At 41.9% G+C, this 20,757-nt stretch overlaps 1 protein-coding gene across 1 annotated transcript in view; it reads right to left on the bottom strand.

Moving 5' to 3' along the window:
- Nucleotides 1–20,757, bottom strand: part of NCKAP1L (NCK associated protein 1 like) — a 1,693,457-nt gene that overhangs the window by 1,108,943 nt on the left and 563,757 nt on the right. The window contains exons 19-21 of the mRNA XM_085654768.1: nucleotides 20,567–20,706; nucleotides 19,457–19,588; nucleotides 15,753–15,971 (exon numbers count right to left, since the gene is read on the bottom strand). Of these exons, the coding sequence (XP_085510894.1) occupies nucleotides 15,753–15,971; nucleotides 19,457–19,588; nucleotides 20,567–20,706 (491 nt within the window). The remainder of the gene's footprint in view (nucleotides 1–15,752; nucleotides 15,972–19,456; nucleotides 19,589–20,566; nucleotides 20,707–20,757) is intronic.

Below are 20,757 nucleotides of genomic sequence, written 5' to 3'. Positions count from 1 at the left end.
CCCACACTTCCTGGTTTGGAGTGTTGACAGCAAGTTGACAGCCAATTAACATGCAGCTTGTGATCGGGAGGGTGCGCTCAGGGCGCGCTCAGGGTGCACAGATCCACTGTGCCCATAGATATATATGTGATTTTACTTTTGATTTTCTCAGGAACTACGGAACGGATTTACACCATTTAACCAAAAGGCACGACTCTGAACCAAGGGCTACCTTTTTGCCAAATTTGGTGTAATTCCGTTCAGCAGTTCGGGCTGTAGCTGCGACTAAAGGTTCCTATGGAAAAATGCATGGGGAAAACACGTTTTGGGACCACCCTTTTTTCTCGGCCCCCGCTTGAGGAATCACCCCGAGACTTTCAAGATAGGAGCGAACCGGAGCTGGCCAAAAGTTTTAAAAAATTTTGAAGATTCGTCAACTGGCGCCAAAGTTATTGGGAACAGAATGTTGCGGATTTCCTATGGAAAATAGGTCCTAACTATAACTACCTACTGGCGACTGCCAGTAGGTTTTATATATATATATATATATATATATATATATATATATATATATATATATGTTTCCACAAGTTTTCCTTTAAGCTTGAAGGCGCACTCGACTACAGGCATAATAAAACCAAACCGGCAGAAAGTTTGTCAGATTTCATTTATTTTCCTCTTTACGCGTTTCGAGGTCGCAAGCCTCTTGTTCACAGGATTTATTCAGTCCAAGCAAAAGCACTGCAGGCAACACGTGTAACTATTCCTCATTAGCAATTTATAGCCCCCTGGTGGGCAAATCCATCAGTATGCATTCTGGGACACGTAGTTACTCACAGTTCAATTTAACCCTCTGGTGGGGTCCCTCTGGTGGGTTCTGCGCAGACCAAATTTAATTAATTGATTTTATACCCTCCGGTGGGCCTCCAATTAATTAAATTCGTATATATATATATATATATTATCTACTGGCGGTCGCCAGTAGATAGTTATAGTTAGGACCGTGTTTCCATAGGAAATCCGCAACATTCTATTTGGAATAACTTTGGCGCCGGTCGACGAATCCTCGCGAACTTTTCAAAACTAATGGGGCGCTACGCTCCGCTCCTACCCTGAAAGTCTCGGGGGGATTCGTTAAGCGGGGGCTGAGAAAAAAGGGGGGTCCCAAAACGCGTTTTCCCCATGCATTTTTCCATAGGACCTTTAGACACAGCTACAGCCCGAACGGCTGAACAGAATTACTTGAAATTTGGCAGAGAGGTAGTCCTCAGGTCAAGGATGTGCCTTTTGTAGGTCTGGTGTAAATCTGTTCAGTAGGTCCTGAGAAAATAGCATTTAAATCAATATATATATCTGTAAGCGTGCTCCGTGCGCTTACCGTAAGCTTACCGTACGCGTACGGTGCCGTGCGCGAGCTCAATTCTGATTGGTGGTTACATGACTGTAAACATTCGAATCGGTCGAAATCAGGAAGTGTTGGCCGCCATTTTCTGTCTCTCGCACTGAGAAACAAAGGTGGGGAACGTGAAACGGGGGCAACGAAGAGAGTTGCAGACCCCCTAGTGTTTGTCAGGGAGTCCAAGAAGGACCCAAAAGTACGAAAAATAAATTTAATAATTTTTAAAAAAAATCACGGGGTACGCGTACGGTAAGCTTACCGTACGCGCACGGCAAAAAAAATAAAACTAAATAAATAAAGAAGTAACAATCACATTTATTAAATAAATTAAAGGACCCACAAGGGAGAAAAAAACAAATGTTACTGCGTAAAAAAAGGCGAGGCGCGCACGGCATGGACTGCACGGTGCGCGAAGCGCACCGTGCGCGCAGGGTGTGCGCATAGTGAAAAACCAGAAAAAAAATAAAAAATAAATACATAACTTAGCATTTAAAAAACCGTACAAATTCACTGAAAAAACCATAGGTTTCACACACGTTATAGTTAGGAATTATCATTTACAAAACCTTGCAAATTCACTTAAAAAAACATAGGTTTCACACATGTTATAGGTAGCTGTACATTTCACTCGTAAAAAAACAATGAAATTCCATGTTATAGTTAGATCAGGTAACTATAACTTGCGCGACCGCAATCCACAATGTGTAATTTCAGATGTCATCATTGATGTCATGAGTGATGTCACTGACCATGTCATGAGTGATGTACTATGTGACGTCATCAGCAGTTTATTGTGGGCGCGCAAGTTATAGTTACCTGATCTAACTATAACGTGGAATTTCATTGTTTTTTTACGAGTGAAATGTACAGCTAACTATAACATGTGTGAAACCTATGGTTTTTTAAGTAGATAGATAGATAGATAGATAGATAGATAGATAGATAGATAGATAGATAGATAGATAGATAGATAGATAGATAGATAGATAGATAGATAGATAGATAGATAGATAGATAGATAGATAGATAGATAGATAGATAGATAGATAGATAGATAGATAGATAGATAGATAGATAGATAGATAGACCTACTGAATTAATTTAAATTTAATGTGTGTTCAAAATTTCTTTGCATGATATTATCACTCCTAGTATTATCTCTGATGATTGGGAGATTGATACAATGCATGAAATGCTAGATGATCTGCAGCATTCAACTGTTTTTAACAACAATGAAATATATGATGGCACAGCAAATTATGAAGAAATGTTATCTATTCACCATTATGGTCTCCAAAAGCAGGCAGTCCATGTGCAGTATTTAATTACACACTATAGGAACATTGCCCTACACCACTACAGGGTAGCTCAAAAGCATTTGCATAGAAATTTGCATATTTTTCAGGTCACAAACAGATGACCCAGAGCCTTATTATTATAACCTCATACCCTAACAGACTAAGAAAACTATGCTCACTGACACCAAGCTGATTCATTCTGCATCTCATTTCCCTGCTGTACAAGGGTGTGACTTTTGGAAAGACAATATTGACTTGAAATCCATTTGGGAAAAAATGATTGGCAGTTTCAGGGGAACAAGGCTTTATTTGGAAAATGCCTTACACCACAACAAATGATTGTCTTGAACAAAACTGCCTGGCCAAGATAAATGTTTTAAACGCACCAAACATTCCCACATTTGGACGATTTGAGAACTTCCAACACTTCATAAATCATAACATTTGACAACGTGCTTTGCAAAGGAACATACAATTTTTCACGTACCTATCAAGAGGGATGGTTAGTTTGAACGTTAGATACTAACAGATGTCAGACATGTTTTTTGACAACACCAAAGGGTTTAGGATCAATAGGCCAGATCCACATTATTTGTAGACACAACACTCTGGGGTGGTAACAACTAACAGTGTTGGGACCTTGTGCCTTGATTGGCCTAAATAATCCACACTGTCTCAGGTGAAACAACCCTTGGACCTTCTTTCTGTTTACATGGATTTACAGCACTCCTTACTAGATCCTCGAAGAACACGTCAAAAGTGCTTTTTGTATGCAATATGCAATGGAGTAGCAGGATTCTGCTGAGGGACTGCGCAAAATTGACAGGGCAAATTTAGAAAGGGCTCTTGCAGGAGTAGATAATTGTATGACCACTCTATCCACCAGGATTTACTCTCTGGGTAACACTGTATCATCTGCAGTTGACATCATACAGAGGGACATGTCTTCTTTACAACATGAGCAGTCGCAGCTTAGGGCTATCATGTTACTGAGTATACCCTATAGACACTTTGTGCTGGTCATGTTCTATGGAAACAGCTTCTTGCAACTAGTGTGTTCCTACCATACAATCTCATGAAACAACAGACCATTATGGCAAAGAAGGATGCAACATACACCATGTTACACATAGAGAAGTTAAAAAACTATAATTCACTGTTGCTGAAATACCTTCCACAAATTGGATAATTCACTGGTTTATTTCTCTGCCAATTTCGACATTTCACTTCCAATACTGCTTACAACACAATCACGTGGGAAGATCTGAGGCACTAGGAGAGAGCTATGTACATGAGTCCTGAATTTTACCTTTCAATTTCCGATGTAGGAATGGTTAGACTAAGGTTTTCCTTAGTGGGACTGACTGTGATAGTACCTTGGGAAATTCCTTAGTTTGCAGGGAAGATTTGCTTCATGGGGCATGCAATGCATGTAAAGCAAACTTGTCATGTTATTTGAAAGGTTCTCAGCTGTCGTAATCAGTCCAGCTTTCATATTACTCTCTCTTGGGAGTTATTTAATTCTTGAATGATCAAGCTTGCTGTGGGATAAGACTGGGCATTGCCCATCTGGTAACAGTCTCTGCGGTTGTGACTTGTTGTGTATACAAAAACTGTTTCCAACTGCCCGCGCAGTTAGGAGTGTGATGCTCTAGCCTTCAATAGTGGTTACAAATGGGCGCTTTGATGCTTTAACCAGACTGAAAGCCTCATTGTTTCATAAGAATGTGGCTTCAACATCTGCAAGGGAGACGTTTGATCTTCAAGTTGCAAGGTCCCCTTTTGAGATACAGTCACTACTACGCACTAATTTCCCAATCCATTTTGGCGAGCTTGTGCATTTCATGTTGATTACACTGGGGGTAATGTACTTTTAGACAATTGGCTCCTGGTTGGTTAGCACCTTCCAGACAGTCTTCAGATTTATTACATCACTTATACATTCGGTGCTTGAAAGCATTTTTGGGGGATTAACACTTGTTCTGTTCCTAATTGTCGGGACTGTGCTTTTATTTTTTCTGCTCTGCAATGAATGTCCCATCATGAGGCAAATAGGGATAACACTACCACACATGCTCCTGTGTCATGAAAGGATGATCTAGTGCTTTGGCATAACCTTACTTCAGGAACAGAATGACTATTGGTTCTTGGCCTTTCGGCATGTCTGGCACTGTGTGCAACCCGTTTCCTGCTGGGTGCTGTGCACTTTTGAGTGTGCCCTAGACTAATGCTTGGGAACACAACTAAGTCAATCTCCGGTCATTGATATACTGGTGGGTCCGTTGCTCCTGGATGCGTACCATGAGCCCTCATGGAATGCTCCAGCTCCTGGTTATCTGGATACATTAGGCCCAGATAAAAATTCCATTTTACATACTCACGTTCTTAAGTGTGCCTTCTCCCCGTAAACACGATTACATTTGACACACACTCATTTGCGTGTACATACAGGATAATATTCTTTGAACTCAGTTTTACTTACACTGCCACTTTGTCGGCAACCTATCATTCTGTACAAAGGCTAAGTTCATCACGCAAAATGTTATTTGTTTTGGCCATTTGGCAACAAAGCTATCACAATAGCAAAAACAATAGCGGCCTGACTAGGACTTCGGCATGGTAACAGGGTTGCCCTTTATTATATAAACAACATACATTTTTAGTTTGGACAGAGGAACATTTCGCTGGCACTGAGAGGCCGACCCATGCCGGAATTTCAGCCCAGCTTATTCCTGTTTACCTCATGCGAGAGATGCTGCCCAGCTCCCCACCAAGACGACCAGGTAACGGGAAGTTAAATCACTCCACAGGGATTTGGCAGATTCACTCCCCCTAGACATGCAGGTTAGGACGCGCTAAGTAGGAGTTCAATTTATTACAGTACTAGTATGCGAGCATATATTCTCTGTAATAAGCAAAATGGCTGAACTGTTTATCTTTCTCAACATTCTCGTAATGCTAATCACATTATTTTGTTTCCTTCTACTGATTATTGCAGCACAAGTATTTTACTCAAGAATCACAGTGCTTCAATAAATATTGAAACACTTCACTGTGTATTCTTTTAAATCTCTTTGGATATGCATAAGTAAATAAGCAAAGGGGTCTAGATCTGTTACCACGATTTGCTTGAGGATGTGAATCCATTGCACATCCATTTGTTACCTTGCCAGGTTAGGGGTACAGATGGTGCACTGAGAGCTAGCAGGACTTAGGCTAACATGTCTGTATGGTGTGCGTGAAGTCAGTCATGCACAGTTCTGATGTTTATTTTGTCCAACAAGTGCACAGTTTTACTTGGGAAAGTATAAGCTGTACAACAATGGCACATTTAAGGAAAATTAAAAGCTCCAGAAGACGTGGAAAAGCTGAGTCATGAAAGACTGTGAGTCTGCATTTGACATCTTTAACCTGATTTACTCCATCGGTAGTAGCTGTTACAGTGAAGAGGTAGTAGGAAGGACACAATATTCTTCTTTGCTGGAAAGAACACTGCATTCTGTAGGACCTTGACCTTCTCAAGACTTCTTGTAGTTCTTGTCACATGGTTTCCCTACAAGACTTCACAGGTCACAATAAAGCTAAAGCATTCTCAGAACATTACTGGACAGGATTCAATATTTGAGAAGTCCAGGCAACCAAGACTCTGCCTTCCAAGAGAACATTAATGGTATTAAGGAAAATATGAAATACAAAGAAATCTAGCTACAGCAGACATCAGTAGAGAGCGTTGCAGAACTATACGTGGTTAAAGAACAGTTCAGGCCTAAGCTTCACAGTGATACAAAATAGGTGAGAATTCACTAGAAATAAGAATACAGGATCAGCAAGTTTCAGTTAAATTTGAACATGTGTTTAAAGAAGCCTTGAAGTGTTTATGATCACAGCACACAGGCACTTATCTCATTCTCCTAGTTAATGGAAACGTGAACTGGAGAATTTGGATGAAAAGTAACTTCAGTTAAGAGTACAGAGTCAGAAAAAAACTACTGGAGCAGATCCATAAACAAGCACACATGCTCAGGGGATGGTAATGTTTCATCAAAGCTTTGTTAGACTTACAAAAAGAGAATGTAGACAAGAGGTTACTAGTTTCAAGGTCACAGGTGATGTGATGTTTATATAAAAATATATAATTAAGTAATGTACTCTTTTACCTGTTATTGGCTTTTTCAGATAACTGCATTTAGGTTAGTACTTTTTCAACTATATAAGCACTTGCCTGCGAGCAGCAAATTGAGTTCAGCTGTTTACCTCTGTGAGGGCAGCTGTTCTCCAGGCCAAGACGATTAACTACTTTTGCCTTGCCAAGAGAAGTCTTGTCTTTCTTTATTTCATGTTTCTTGCAAAAGTTGGCGAGCCGAGCCAAGGTTCCCGTTTTTCCTCAACCGACTGCTGCCTCCAGAATACCGCCTACCCCCTCTGTATAGACCATTGCGCATTTTTGACAAGATAAGCAGACACTATATCACCTAAAGTTCTGCCTATTCACACGGCGGGTAGGACCCGGATTTGCCGCTTTTAAGGTGAGGACAAAGCTGACTCGGTTCCATGTTTGTATATTATATGACTTGTTTCTTTGGCAATTGTAAACATGGAGGAAATATAAATGGGGGTATTGCACGCAAGATTGTGTATGAACATTGCACAATGTTAGGTAAAGGCACAACATAGTCGGTAGAGAGCTTTTCCCAATATAAAGATGGAAGTGGTGTGTGTTTTGAAATTGGGAGTCCAATATGTGTTCCAAAAATGCACTAAACAGTACCTCCAGTAAGAACTGAACACTCAAATCACTGTCCCAGACCTAATGTCTGGAAGTCATTCCCTGGCCTATGAGGCATGTGGTTTGAGGGTTATCTTCTCTTGAGCGCAGAGGGTAGTAAAGAGTGGTTACGGACTTGGGGCCAGATGTACGACCATTGAAGTTTGCCACTCACAAATTGCATTAAATTGCGAGTCGCAATTTACAAGTCGCAAACATCAATGTAAAACAGTGTCAGAGACACTGTTCCAATTCCCAATGGGGCTGCAAATTGCATGACTTATGCGTATTAATGAGGCTGTCGCAATTTGCGACCCCATTCGGAATGGTTGGCACTACCAGGGATGGTGGCCGGCTGGGGTCAGCAGACCTCCATGTCTGGGACTGCTTTTAAATAAAGCAGTTTTTTTTAAATGCAGCCTGTTTTCCTTAAAGCGTCCCTGCCTAATAGCGAATCGCTAAACCCTATATTGCAAGTCGCAAATTGTTTGCGACTTGCAAAATAGGGTTGGTATATGGGCCACATGTTTTTGCTGTCGCAAATGGGTCTAAACCCCTTTTGCGACTGCAAAAAAACAGTCGTATATCTGGCCCTTAGTATCTACTTTACAATAAGGAACAGTGATTGATGTTAGAAATAGTTAAAGTGTTTATATTTTAAATATGTTGAAGATGAATGTGTGTATTTACATGTAAGCAGAAATGTGTTCAAAGAGTAATCTTGTTGTATAATGTTGCAATGCATAACGTACGACTAAAAGAAAAATTGATGGATTCCTTATTTTGTGAGAAAAAAGTGTACAAATCTAAGAAAATAAGCTTTTTAGTGGACAGATATAAAGTTAACTATAAAAAGTTGCTAGAAATATGGGGGACTATGGAGACTTCTTTAGAACATATGCATACGACCTTTCCAGGTGATCAGAAACGGTTACAGAAACATTGTAAAGAATGATTTAAAGCTACCCAGAGACACATGCACCCCAGGCCAAAGGAAGGGACATTTGACAATAAGATATTAGAACAGACTGCCACACACCTCAATAGTAAATATATAGGACTTAAGTTGCAGAAGCGAGAAGTCACCTTAGCCTTGTGGTGATTTTTTGTGAAAAGTCAAAAGATTTCAAATACTGGCACATCTTGTACCCCGTCTGCTCTCGCACCTCCATAGAACCCTGTAAATAAGTCTTCCAAAATGCCCAGCATTTATCCACTAGTGCGGTTACAGGAAGCCGCAGTGGGATTCTAGAAACTTGAGGTTGAGACCCCTCTACTATCTCCACAGGGACCTCCTAGTATTGCCCTACAAACACCAAAGCCGAAACACACGGGTATTCTCAGACAACAAACAAGGGTGGAGGACTTTCAGTTTTTGGGACAAATTGGAAGCTCAGTTTACTCTATATTGAGATCAAGCCTCTCCCCAGGAGGGTAGAGACGAAGAGCAGGGTCCAGGGGACAGTGAAGACCAATCGCTTGTTTCATCAGCAACATCACACCTGTTAAAAACAAAGATCTAACAGGAAGGGTAGTCAAAGAGTGGATGTCTAGCCCACAACAGAGAGATGCAGATGAGGTAAGGTGGAATGATTATTTAGATAGGGCTATTGGTTTGGCCTGATGGCTAGTACTTACATAAAAGGATGAGGACTTTAAAAAGACTGAGGAAGATTTGCCATCTTGGCAAAAGGAGAAAGGAAGCATTATAGGTATACCAGAGAACATTCAGAAATGGTTGTCACGAAGTGAAGATAGAAAAGATGATAGAAATGCAGGAAGAGAAGGACATCGCAGTAATATATTTATTCAAATGCAGGAAAGTTTTGGGAAGATGGCAGACAGAATAGAATCAATATATGAAGCACGTAGATAACATGGGTCAAACACTTCAGTCTCAGGAAGCTAGATGCACTATTTATAACAATAACACTCGAAAAAGGCTTCTTATTGACCTCAACCATATGGAGGGATCGATGGGGTCACCAAGTCACACTGATATGTTTATGAAAATCAGTAGAGAAGGAGAGCAGGGCACTTTCTCTAATACTAGGAGACCCCGGGCGACAGAGCTCAAGCAGTGAACACATGGTCAGCAGTGTCCTAGGGTGGGATCTTATTGAGGTTACTGGGGGTTGATGCGATGTAACAGATGACACAATAGATAAGTGTTCAATCGGTTCTATGCAGCACTGACCATACCCCAATGAGATAGTCGCCTGAGGGGAAAACAGCTGGCATAACGTTGTACCCCATGTGGACAATTTGGAGGGATGAATTCGAGGTTTAGTCCCACAGATGAGCCCATGGCCACAGCCTCCTCCTGGCACACATAATACACTTTTGTAAAAAAAAAACAAGAGAACGAGAGGAATAAGCAGGAGGTAACAGTGAAAGCAGCAGCCAAGTTGGTGCAGCAAAAGTTGGCAATGAAGGGAGTGACGGAAGGGGTGTAGTAGCAGCCACTAGTACTCAGATGACGTTTGACTATAGGATCGTTCCCAGGGACTGCCAAACAACAGTACACGCAACACCAGGATAATGCAAGGATACAAAAACTCATTTGGGTCAACCTGTGGCCTCCGAATCAATTGCCAGAAAACAATATTGTTCCCGATTGCGGCTCTGGGGCTGGTGCCCCCTGAAGATCTACCTGGTGTTGGTATGGATTGGAGGTGCGATCACTTTCGATATCTCGGTATACAGATTGCCCATCAACCAGAGGCCCTGTTTGAACTTAATACGGGGAAAGTCCTCACAGGACTGCGGGCATTGATAACATTCAGGAACAGGTTACTGCTGTCGGTTATGGGGAGAGTGGCATTATCGAAGATGGTGCTCCTGCCCCGTTGTCTCTATGTACTGCAGAACTCATTTTATAAAATTCCTAAGTCCACTTTCGACACCCTGAATGGTCTCCTGACCTCACTAGTGTGGGCTGGTAGACAGAGCAAAGCCAAGTTGGAAATACTCAAACTGGATATGGATATGGGTGGCCTAGGTTTGCCGGACCAGAGACTATATTATATAGCAGGATTATTGCAGTACGCAGCACAATGGTGCATGGGGGAAAGCAGGGTTGAGACAGACTTGCTGGGTAGGTTGAACAAGGGGACGCAGCTACAGCGGTCCTAATGATGAGTTTGAGGGTTCCTAGGGATTGCCCTTACACAATACGACAGGTTACGGAAGCCTGGGAACAGGCAGTGGTTCTGGTTCTCCGAAGGGCCCCATACACTAGCGCACTATCCCTCCGGTGGTTGAGGGGATTTCAGAATATTCAGGCGGCCATGGACATTTCAAGGTGGTATGAGGGGGATGTAAGTCAGTGGGACATCTCTACCAGAAGGGAACATTTCTGACCTTCATCGAGGCACAGAACTGGTTCCAGGTGCCAGCCGGGCACTTTCTGCAATATGCTAAACTATCACGTATGGTGCGTGAGATGTTGACTACGTTCCCGGATGAGCCGAGGGAGTCCTGTACGTTGATGACGCTGCTGGACCCGGGCTCTAGCAGGGGTCTCATCTCGCGTATATACAAAGCATTAAAGGAGGATTGTGGGTCCAACCTTACTGTAATTAGAGGGAAGTGGGAGGAGGACCTACCTATCCCACTGACTGATGGTGAGTGGAAGAGGGAAGTAGCACAGTTAGCCTATGCCACAAGCAACGCACGGTTTAAACTTACTCAGTTTCTTTATTTACATTGTACGTATCTGACCCCCCACAACGCCGTGCACGGTTCACCCCGAGGTTGTCCCCATTCTGCCCACAATGTAGTACGGACCCCACATTCCTACATATGACCTGGAGCTGCTTGTACCTGCAGCAGTACTGGAATTGGGTGGTACAATCTCTTTGCAAGGTAGCAGCGGTGTGGATTGAAACCATCATAAAACAATGCATCCTGGGCGTACTCCCAAAAGCAAAGAAGGGGACCAAGATAAGATACAAATTTGTGTTGGTAGGGCTGGTCCTAGCAAAGAGACGGATAGCGATCCATTGGATCCGCCCTGCCCCCCCACATGGATGGAGGGAGGACCTGCGTGAGTGGGGTGTGGCTGAACAATGCCGCCTTAGAGCAGTAAGCACAGGCGAGAATGCAAAGAGTGATCTACTAGAGTGGGGCCAAATGTTAACAGAAGTGACCACAGCAACAACCCAAAGCGAGAATGAAACCGCATACAATTCACCATCCACCCAGCACTCATTGTCATTTAAAGCAGCATCAGAATAATGGCCCTCCCACACAAATATCACACGAATTTCAAACCAGTTTTTGGCAAAGTAGCCAGATTGCCCTTTGTTAGGAAAGTGACAATTGCCGGTTGCTGCCAGGGGGGTCCGGGGGCGGTAGAGAGGGGGGGTATTTACTCTTTTTTTTATTGTTGTTCTTGTTTTCTGATCATTATTTCAATCCAAAATGCACTGTTACATAAAGTAATTCATCTCACGTGCAGTGTGGGTGAAGCAAAGCGAAGTCATGTAATTTGCCCAGCGGTCGAGATGTAAATGTATGTGCATGACAAATGTTGCTGATATCTTTTGACGCAGTGTTTAATAAAAACAAGTTACAAAAAAAAAGAAGTACCCCAAAGAACATCTGTATGTCTCTTACACCTCTAACTCTGTAGGATTAAGGCCCGAATGCAGCCAACACATGTTAGGTTAGCACACTTTTTAGTTAATACCACAAAATGCGACTCCAGAAAACAAGTCGACCTCACATTGCTAAATGGATAGAAATGGTTCTAAATTTAGGTTTTTTAGAAGTGATAAGCCCACCCACCGAGTGTGATAGTCACTTAGTAAACCCCTTAACCCCAGATTGTGTTTGTAGTCCAGGACTCAGAAATACTGAATCAGTTTATGCCCATGACCAATGGCATTCAGATATTGAGTTTTCCTGTAGAGCCATGTCCCTATGGAACGGTAGTCAGAACGCAGTAGGAAAGTGTGCGTGTGCATGAGACAATAATATTGCGCTCTACACTTGGATGGATAGTACAGTGAGTCCTCGGACAAACCTGAGACTAATGTCTGTTTATGTTTCAGAGGAAATGGCACCATCAATGTAGGGAAAAATATCAATGCCAATAGCACAATAGATAATGCCAACATGCAGGGGGGCACCTCCAGTCTCATGGACTATAAATGGCAGCATGGAGAACAGCTATACACCCAGTTGCCACCTAACTAGAATGGTCTCTGTTCTTTGGTTACTTTGCATACATTAGTCTTGGTCATTCTGGAAATTAATTTTTGTAGACTCCATGATCGCTTCATGAGTGGTCCAACGATTTTGTTACATCATCACTGGCGGAGAAGAACTACAAGGTATTATGGTACTAACACTTGGGAAGATGTTCCCCAGGAACACAAGTTATTCAATGAAGCTCAGTTGTTCTTTGGAAGTGTTCTACTGTTTCTTCAGGCAAAAGCAACTGCTTTATGGATACACATAACTAGATGGGAACTCCTGAAGGCAATTAATATCACTAAAAACGGATTCAATGCCATACAGGAAGAGCTGCGCGCCATGAGAATGATGATCATGCAGCACTGTTATGTACTTCATCTTATGACGTCCATGGAAGGAGGAGTATGTGCCAAGATAAGTACTGATTGTTGTACTCACATACCAGCAGTTAATGCAGACAATGGAACATTGTCGGAAGCCATACGAACTTTTCACAATTTACAAAAGAAAATGGGGGATGAAGGAGGTGTCCCAGATGAATGGCTCAAAGTGAGGTTTGATTGGCCACCATCCTGGATATCAGGACTGTTTAAGGCTTCATTGCCCTTTCTCGTGTTTTGCTTTTGATGTGTTGTGGTACTCAATTAGTTATCGCTTGTTGTAAGAAGATGAGTACAAAGGTGGGAGGGATGCTCACAGTTAGGCCACCAACACAAGTAGTAGATGCTCAGGGCAATACATATCATTTGATACCTTGCGTAGAGCTAGGATTAAAGAAAGTGGTTGAAATATCAACTAGAGGGGGGATGTTAAGGAAAAAATGAAATACAAAGAAATCTCACTACAGGAGACATCAGTAGACAGCGTTGCAGAACTATACGTGGTTAAAGAACAGGTCAGGCCTAAGCATTAAAGTGATACAAAATAGGTGAGAGTTCACTAGAAATTAGAATGCACGATCAGCAAGTTTCAGTTAAATGGAAACACGAGTTTAAACAAGCCTTGAAGTGTTTATGATCACAGCACACAAGCACGTATCTCCTTCTCCTAGTAATGGAAAACTGACCTGGAGAATATAAGTGAAAGGTAACTTCAATAAAGAGAACACAGAGTCAGTTAAGAAGTCCTGGAGGCAGAGCCACAAACACACTCACACGCTCAGGGGAAATTAATGTTTCATCAATGCTTTGTTCGACTAATAAGAGAATGTAGAGAAAAGGTTACGAGTTTAAAGGACAAAGGTGATGTGATTTTTATGTAAAAAAATAGAATTAATGAATGTACTCTTTGGCCTGTTTTGCCTTTTTTAGACAATTGTGTTTAGGTCAGTACTTTTTCAACTATATAAGCACCTGCCTGCAAGCAGAAAATTGAGTTCAGCTGTTTACCTTTGCAAGGGCAGATGTTCTCCCGGCCACGGCGAGTAAACCTTGCCTGATTGGCATTTGTCAATGCTTGTTTTTATTTATTCATGACCAAATTCAGATGGCCATCTAACGGATTATATTCCTAGAAAGCCTAGAGTTGTGGTGAATCATTGAGATGAAATGGATGATGAGGTCTTTGAATATGGCTTAATATTACTAATTATGTCATTGGAGTCTATTGGTTGTAAATGCAAATACATTTAAGGATTAAAAAGAGCATGAGACTTCCTGCAGCAAATTAAGATTTGTTAAGATCATCTGCCGACTGCATGAAAATCTCCAAATCTCTTGAGGTTTCACGTTGTGCATTGGCATCAGACTGTTTTAAGATGTTGATGTTAGAACGGCCTTCCCCTGTGGGCAAGATCTTCTTTAACATTGCAATACCAATACCGCACTCAAAAGCGCTGTCCAAGTTACCCATGTTGCAGGAAAACTGAAATAAAGAAAGACAAGACTCTTGGCAAGGCAAAAGAAGGTTTACTTGGCATTGCCAATGCTGGTTGCTCTCCGCTTTTTGCTTTGCCAATGCTTTTATAATTGTGCAGGCATTGGAAAAGACAAAAGCAGTGCCCAGCCAAGTCCAAAGTGTAATTGGCATACTTTCAAGATGTATGCCTTGTTGTCTGACGTGTCAGCCATATTAAAAGTATAAGAGTTAATTTTTTTTATGCTTTTAAGAGGGCCACCACTTTCCACGACAGCACTTTGCATGGTGCCTATTAGTATAAAAATGTTATTTTCTATACTTTCAAGGGGGATGTCTCGTTGCGTCATACCATATTGCATCATGCAATGTGGAAGCCATTTTAAAAATAAAAAAATGCTATATTATACTTTCAAGACAGCTGTCACGTTGTGTTACATCATGCTGCGGCACACCCTGTTGCCACGCAAGGCAATGACCATTTTGTAAGTATTCCAAATACCCTTTTCAGCACTAGAAAAGCTAATAGAGGTGCCCAGCATGGAGTGGAAGAGTGGTGGCAGGAGATTGGTGGCAAAGCAGAGAAAGAAAGCCAGCGGATGGAAGAGAAAGTCAGAGGAAGGAGAGATAAAAAGGCTTAGGAGGGGAGCTAGGAAGTGCAATACCAACCTTTGGCAGTGCTCTGTGTTGAACCCTCGAAGGGAGGGTGAAAAGAGAAAGAGATGGGGTGAGGGTGGCTTGGGGGGCTGGAGAAAGAAAGCAAGTGTGCTGTAAACACAGAAAGTGCGGGAGCAATAAGCAGAACATTCATTGCCATGAAGTGTAAACGAAAAGTAAAAGACAATTAAAAAAAAGTAAAAGCCATACAAAATTATGCAAAGGATTGGTCCAACGCCGACTCTTTGTACTAATGTCCATCGGTTTGTGTGTCAGACAGCTCATTTTGTATGCAACGAAAACGCAAAAAAAAATCAGGCTGTGTTTCTCATCTCTTGCCTCTTAAAATTCACAGTCATTCATTAGTTTTGAACGTACGCCCTTTGTGTGGCGGCTTTCGCTGAACAGGCCACCTTGTTCCCAGAAAATGACAAGCAAATGTATCTGATGGAATAATGACATTACTCCATTACTCTAAATTAATCTTTTCTCTCTTGTGAATGATCCCTACAGTGTATTTAACCATTCTTCATCAGCACTCCTATCTAATCAGATGTATTTTCAGAACTTTTCAGACCATGAAAGAGCGGACTCTTACCAGTTGGTATAGAGGGTCGCAATGGTCTGGTCCCCGTTGGAATCCAGCGGCTGGGTCTGTTGGAGAAGGGCCCCCTGGATGGTCCTGGCCACATCGATATTCACTAGGTGGGCAACCAAATAGATACTAGTGATATACGCCCTCAGGCTGTCTAGGACCTCTGAGGGCCGGGTGATCTCGTTGGTCAGCTGATTATAGTTTGCCATTCTCGCAATGGCCCTGAAAGGACAAATGCGTACATGACATTATTCCTATACATCATGATATTCAATATTTACTGATAAAATAAAAATATACAAATCTTTGAACATGTAGGAAATCTATACATAGATACATGCTCGTTTGTAGTGAGACATAGAAAGCCATGGCCCCGTGTGGTCTAACGCCAAGGATCGGTTTTAGTCATTTAAAGCAAGGGAGTTCTCTTCCCGAGTGCTGAAATGGGTGCACACTTTGCTTTGTTTTTATAAACTGATTACACGAACCCACTGTGAGTTAAAATTGCAATCGAAGAGTCACCTGGATAGTCAGTCACATACACCACAGACATGAAACAAGAAAAGCAAACACCACATAAAGCTGCTAACATGTTTGCCCCTACCGAACAAAATATAAAGAAAAAACATGAACGCGTTTGCATGATCGTACCCTTCAAGGAAGGGGAACACTAAACTAGAAAAATGTATAAAACAAAAATCCAAACAGCTATTTCGCTTAATCACGTTTTGACCTTCACACCTGAAAATGTTTAATTGTTTCAATCAGCCCATACCAACAGCAAGTCCCCTGGAGAGAATACACTCAGAAACAAGTGACGAAAATATTGTTTAGAACACAGTAAACAAAACTAAATAAAGGGCACAAATGGACAGTTCAAAGAATGGAGCGCTCAATTCAGGGCAGTGCAAGCTCACGGCATATATCTGTAGCATGGCTTCCATCGACAATCAAGGGACAAAGATGTATACACACACACGCAAACAAGCAGACACAGACTCACACGTGCGTACCTGTGCATATTATAAAGGGGCTGATCTAATGCGAACAAATCGCGCCCATAAGCTTCTTACATAGTGGAATGCATGTATGATGGTGGTGGTTTTGAGCCTGAGGGAAAAGATTTTTGCTACACCGTCACTACGCAACTATAAACAGAACACACACTCATGCAAGATCGCAGAAGAATAAAAGTGCCACCAGGAATGTCTCTAGAGATACAGGCTCACAAAGGACATTATATAAACAACATGGTACACCTTTACACAACTGAACTCACTCCCTGAAAAAACGCATCAAAAGTCATGACAGTAGAGAGGAAGCTCCTTTGTATACTAAGTTTATTTGCCACTGAGTTCCTGCAGAAAATAATCAGGGGCACTACTGGAATATCACAACCATCAATATGATAATATGGAAAGCCAAATATACTCTGAAACCCTTGTGTATTTCAGGTCATTTTCTTCGAGACACAGGTAAACAATGTCTGTTTCTATGAGCTACTCCCTGTCACACTTGGAAGGAGTGCTCAGACATGTACCATTTTAATTATTTCCTTGTCTTGCGTTTTTGTAAAGTTTACTGCTATCCTGCTTATAAGGTTTCCTAGTGCTAAGAGCTGGTAAGCATGTCACTGCAGAAATCAAGTACAGACAAGTAAGGCGGTAGATGTGAAGCAGGGCAAATTCAAATTAGAATGCAGAAATGAGGTCTCACTGGGATGGATATACCTTCTGATCAAGTCCATTGAAAGCGGGGGATGACGACAAGGTTTACTATTGAAGACCCGATAGTTTAATTGGGGGTATAGTACCGAAAATTCTTACGTAGATAGCAAGGAGAAGACCCATAAAGTACTTTATGGCAGAAGCATAAGGCTCTGATTTAAACATATGAGCACTGAAGTCGACCAGTGAGGTATTTTGGCAGCTGAGATAAAGAGAATTCTATCGGCTACAGATGAGCTATTGAGTAACTGTTTTCCTGTGATTAGCAGTTAGTAGTTGGACAACTTTCCTGTGGATGATTAGCATGAAAAAACATGTATTGGAAAGATTGTCAACTTGAGCAGTAAATTTAACGTGGGTGTTAAACACGATGTGCAGGTTATAAGTAGAGTTGGCGCTAATTTGGTTTTAACCATAATCCGTATCATATAATTGGTGCTCATCCAAATGGCTACAGCAAGCATGTAATGGCATTGTAGTTCTTCTGTGTTCCCATCCAAACACCTAAAAGGTTGGGTGCAATCTGCATATAAATAGAAAGACTGTAGGATCGGATTAACAGTGGAGGCATATAGATTTTGAACACGGTCTTTCAGTTGGACCCCGAGGAACCCTTCAAGAGATATAGTCGAAGTTTGAACGTAAGAAGCTACGTAGACTCCTTGAGATCTTCCAAGATAGAAGATGGAAGGATAATTTTAGGTATTCATTGAGCTGAGAGTTCATAATGGTTTCAATGATTATTGCTGGGAAAGCAAGTATGTAATCGGACCTGTAATCAGCCATGGTATTAAAATCAGCTGGGGCGTTTTCACAAGAGAAATGACTAAAGCATTTTTTTCTAATTAGAAGGATCCTTGCCTGAAGTTTATGAAATGTTGTAAAGTTACCTGAGATCCGAGGATATGGAAGAAGCCAAGATTTTAATGGCCTTGATTGGGCTGGGGAGTTTTGGAGAGTCAAAAGAAATCTTCTTAATTTTGGAGAGGCTTATATACCTTTAGACTGTGGAAGAGGAACTCGTTACAGAATAGTTACCATTTCTTCTCCTGGGTAGAGTCCTCCAAGCACATACCATGGTTGGTTGTCTAATTTCCCATTCCTATCCTCACGGGGAAGACTTCTAAAACAAAGTATTATAACGTGTTTTATACTCCTCATCCCTATGGGTTTCTCCCTGCCATACCTGGTGACATCTGAAGAGATATGCTATGGCCAGTGGTACAGAGATTGCTCCTCTATCACTCCACACTGGATCAGAGCATACAAAATAGCTGGTAATATATTTAATGACCAGTCCTATTGGTCAATTGTGGACTCTAGAATATACGTGACACTGCCTGAATGTTTACGCCCCCAAAGGATAGCACCCTTCATCATTAAGCACTTTCCTAGGCTCCATATCCAATGTGGTTTAAACTATCTAATACAGACCGCTCCTATTTTGGTATGAATGTGTATGCATGATTGCATCTGTTCTCAAAATGTTTCCTATACCCCAGCATAGGCTTAGCTATACGCTTGCTGCAGCCCACTTCAAGCACTATCTGGCAAACAACGGCAACATGAAAACACTTCCCGCATAATCCACAGGACATTCACTCACGTTTCATCTAAACAGAACTATAAATTGCCATCCAATGTTTAGGTTCCTTCTTGCTTCACAACTCTAATCCTCACACACACCATTAAAGCACTGCTCACATGACATGATACTCAGTCTTCCATCTTTGCTCTTCCATGGTGAGGTATATATCCCATCCACAAATGCACTTTGGCGCCTCATAAAGGATATGAAGCACTATGTAAAAGCAATTACAATTCCTATTTAAATTTTTTCCCTGCTGGAAATGCAAGCACAGGAGGACCATTGCTGAACACATCATATTCTTTTCTTGTCTGATAGTGCTTAGAGCTTCTTTTGTTTGCAGCATGGAGAGCATAACATACAGAAAGCATCCGATCATGTCCCACGCCTACCTGTTGAGCTGAGAGTCAATTTGTACACTGAGGTACTCTGCAGGGGTGACTATGTGGTCAAAGACATTCAAGCTGTTGGCGTAGTTCAAAGACATTGTGAGCTCCGACAGAGTCCAATGGAGCTTGTCCAAGCTGGAAGGCAGACAAAAAGATGTGTTATCCAGCGGTGTCAAACCTCTCTTGCATTGTCATCCACGTATACCCTTGTCGGTGCTCTTTCACCTTCTTATGCTCATGGACACTAGTGACGCATAATTGTAACAAAATGATGGAAACATCTGAGAAAAATAATACAAACAGGCAAACTGTGCAAGTGAATTATTTCTCTGAGACCAGCGCTTCGTTGGATTCTGCGGTTATGCAGACACTGTGATGAATATCTTTATTGTACCTTATAACTAAATTTAAAAAAACCTCTTAAAATATTTTGTGCATAACAAGCCAGTGTCAAATATTTGCATGAATTAAACGTTTCTGATTAATTTTACATTTGTGTTGCTTGATGACTAATGACCCTACCAGGCTTCATTCAAATGATGGCGCCACTCTCTCACCTTCAGTGACACTACCTCCTCTCACACCCCCAACTCTCCTTGATTTTGGTGGTCTGCTATTCTCCGCCATTGTTTCATTCACTCCTTAAACTGCTAGATGTCACTATGCAACACTCTCACAGACCTCATCAATGAGTCCCCTGCCCTTCCTGTTTCAGTGTGCTTCACTCTGCCTTGCCCAATGCAATTAGCATTGATTTGGTGTTGGGCCCATTGAGCCAGTATGTTGCTTTGGACGTGGCACTGGCATTACCAGTGTCAGTGGCCTTAGTGAAAAAAAGGACCTGGCCCTCCTGGCCGAGATTTACATTGTGAAATACAGCAATAATGAGGGTTCAGTGGGTCACTCAGGTCTCTGGGCCCCGATGCCACTGAACCTGCTGCACCAATGGAAGCTACGCCATTGGACGTGGCTCTACTGGCACTGAACACAAAATGCCAAACCGTCTTTGTGGGCACCACTTCTGTGTAAACTGGATTCCATTATTCACCGGTACATGCCAAGTACTCTTATGCCTTCTTTTCTGAAACAGCACATGTACACTTCATATTTTACTTGGTTTGCAGACTCCGGTCCTTCCGCCTGCTCTCCGCCCCTGGCTTGTCCCGCTCAGGCTCGCCCTTCTTGCCGGCCGCTTTGAGCATCTTCTTGTTCTTGGCTTTGCTAATAGTGCTTGCGCTGTGCTTTGGAAGAAGCTGGAATGGAAATGGTGCACTCTATGAGGAACTTTGAAATTGCTAGGATGT

This window comes from Triturus cristatus, chromosome 4_1 (assembly GCF_964204655.1).
Source record: "Triturus cristatus chromosome 4_1, aTriCri1.1, whole genome shotgun sequence".
NCBI classification, from domain to species: Eukaryota; Metazoa; Chordata; class Amphibia; order Caudata; family Salamandridae; genus Triturus; species Triturus cristatus.
This window is presented reverse-complemented; position numbering and strand designations above follow the sequence as displayed.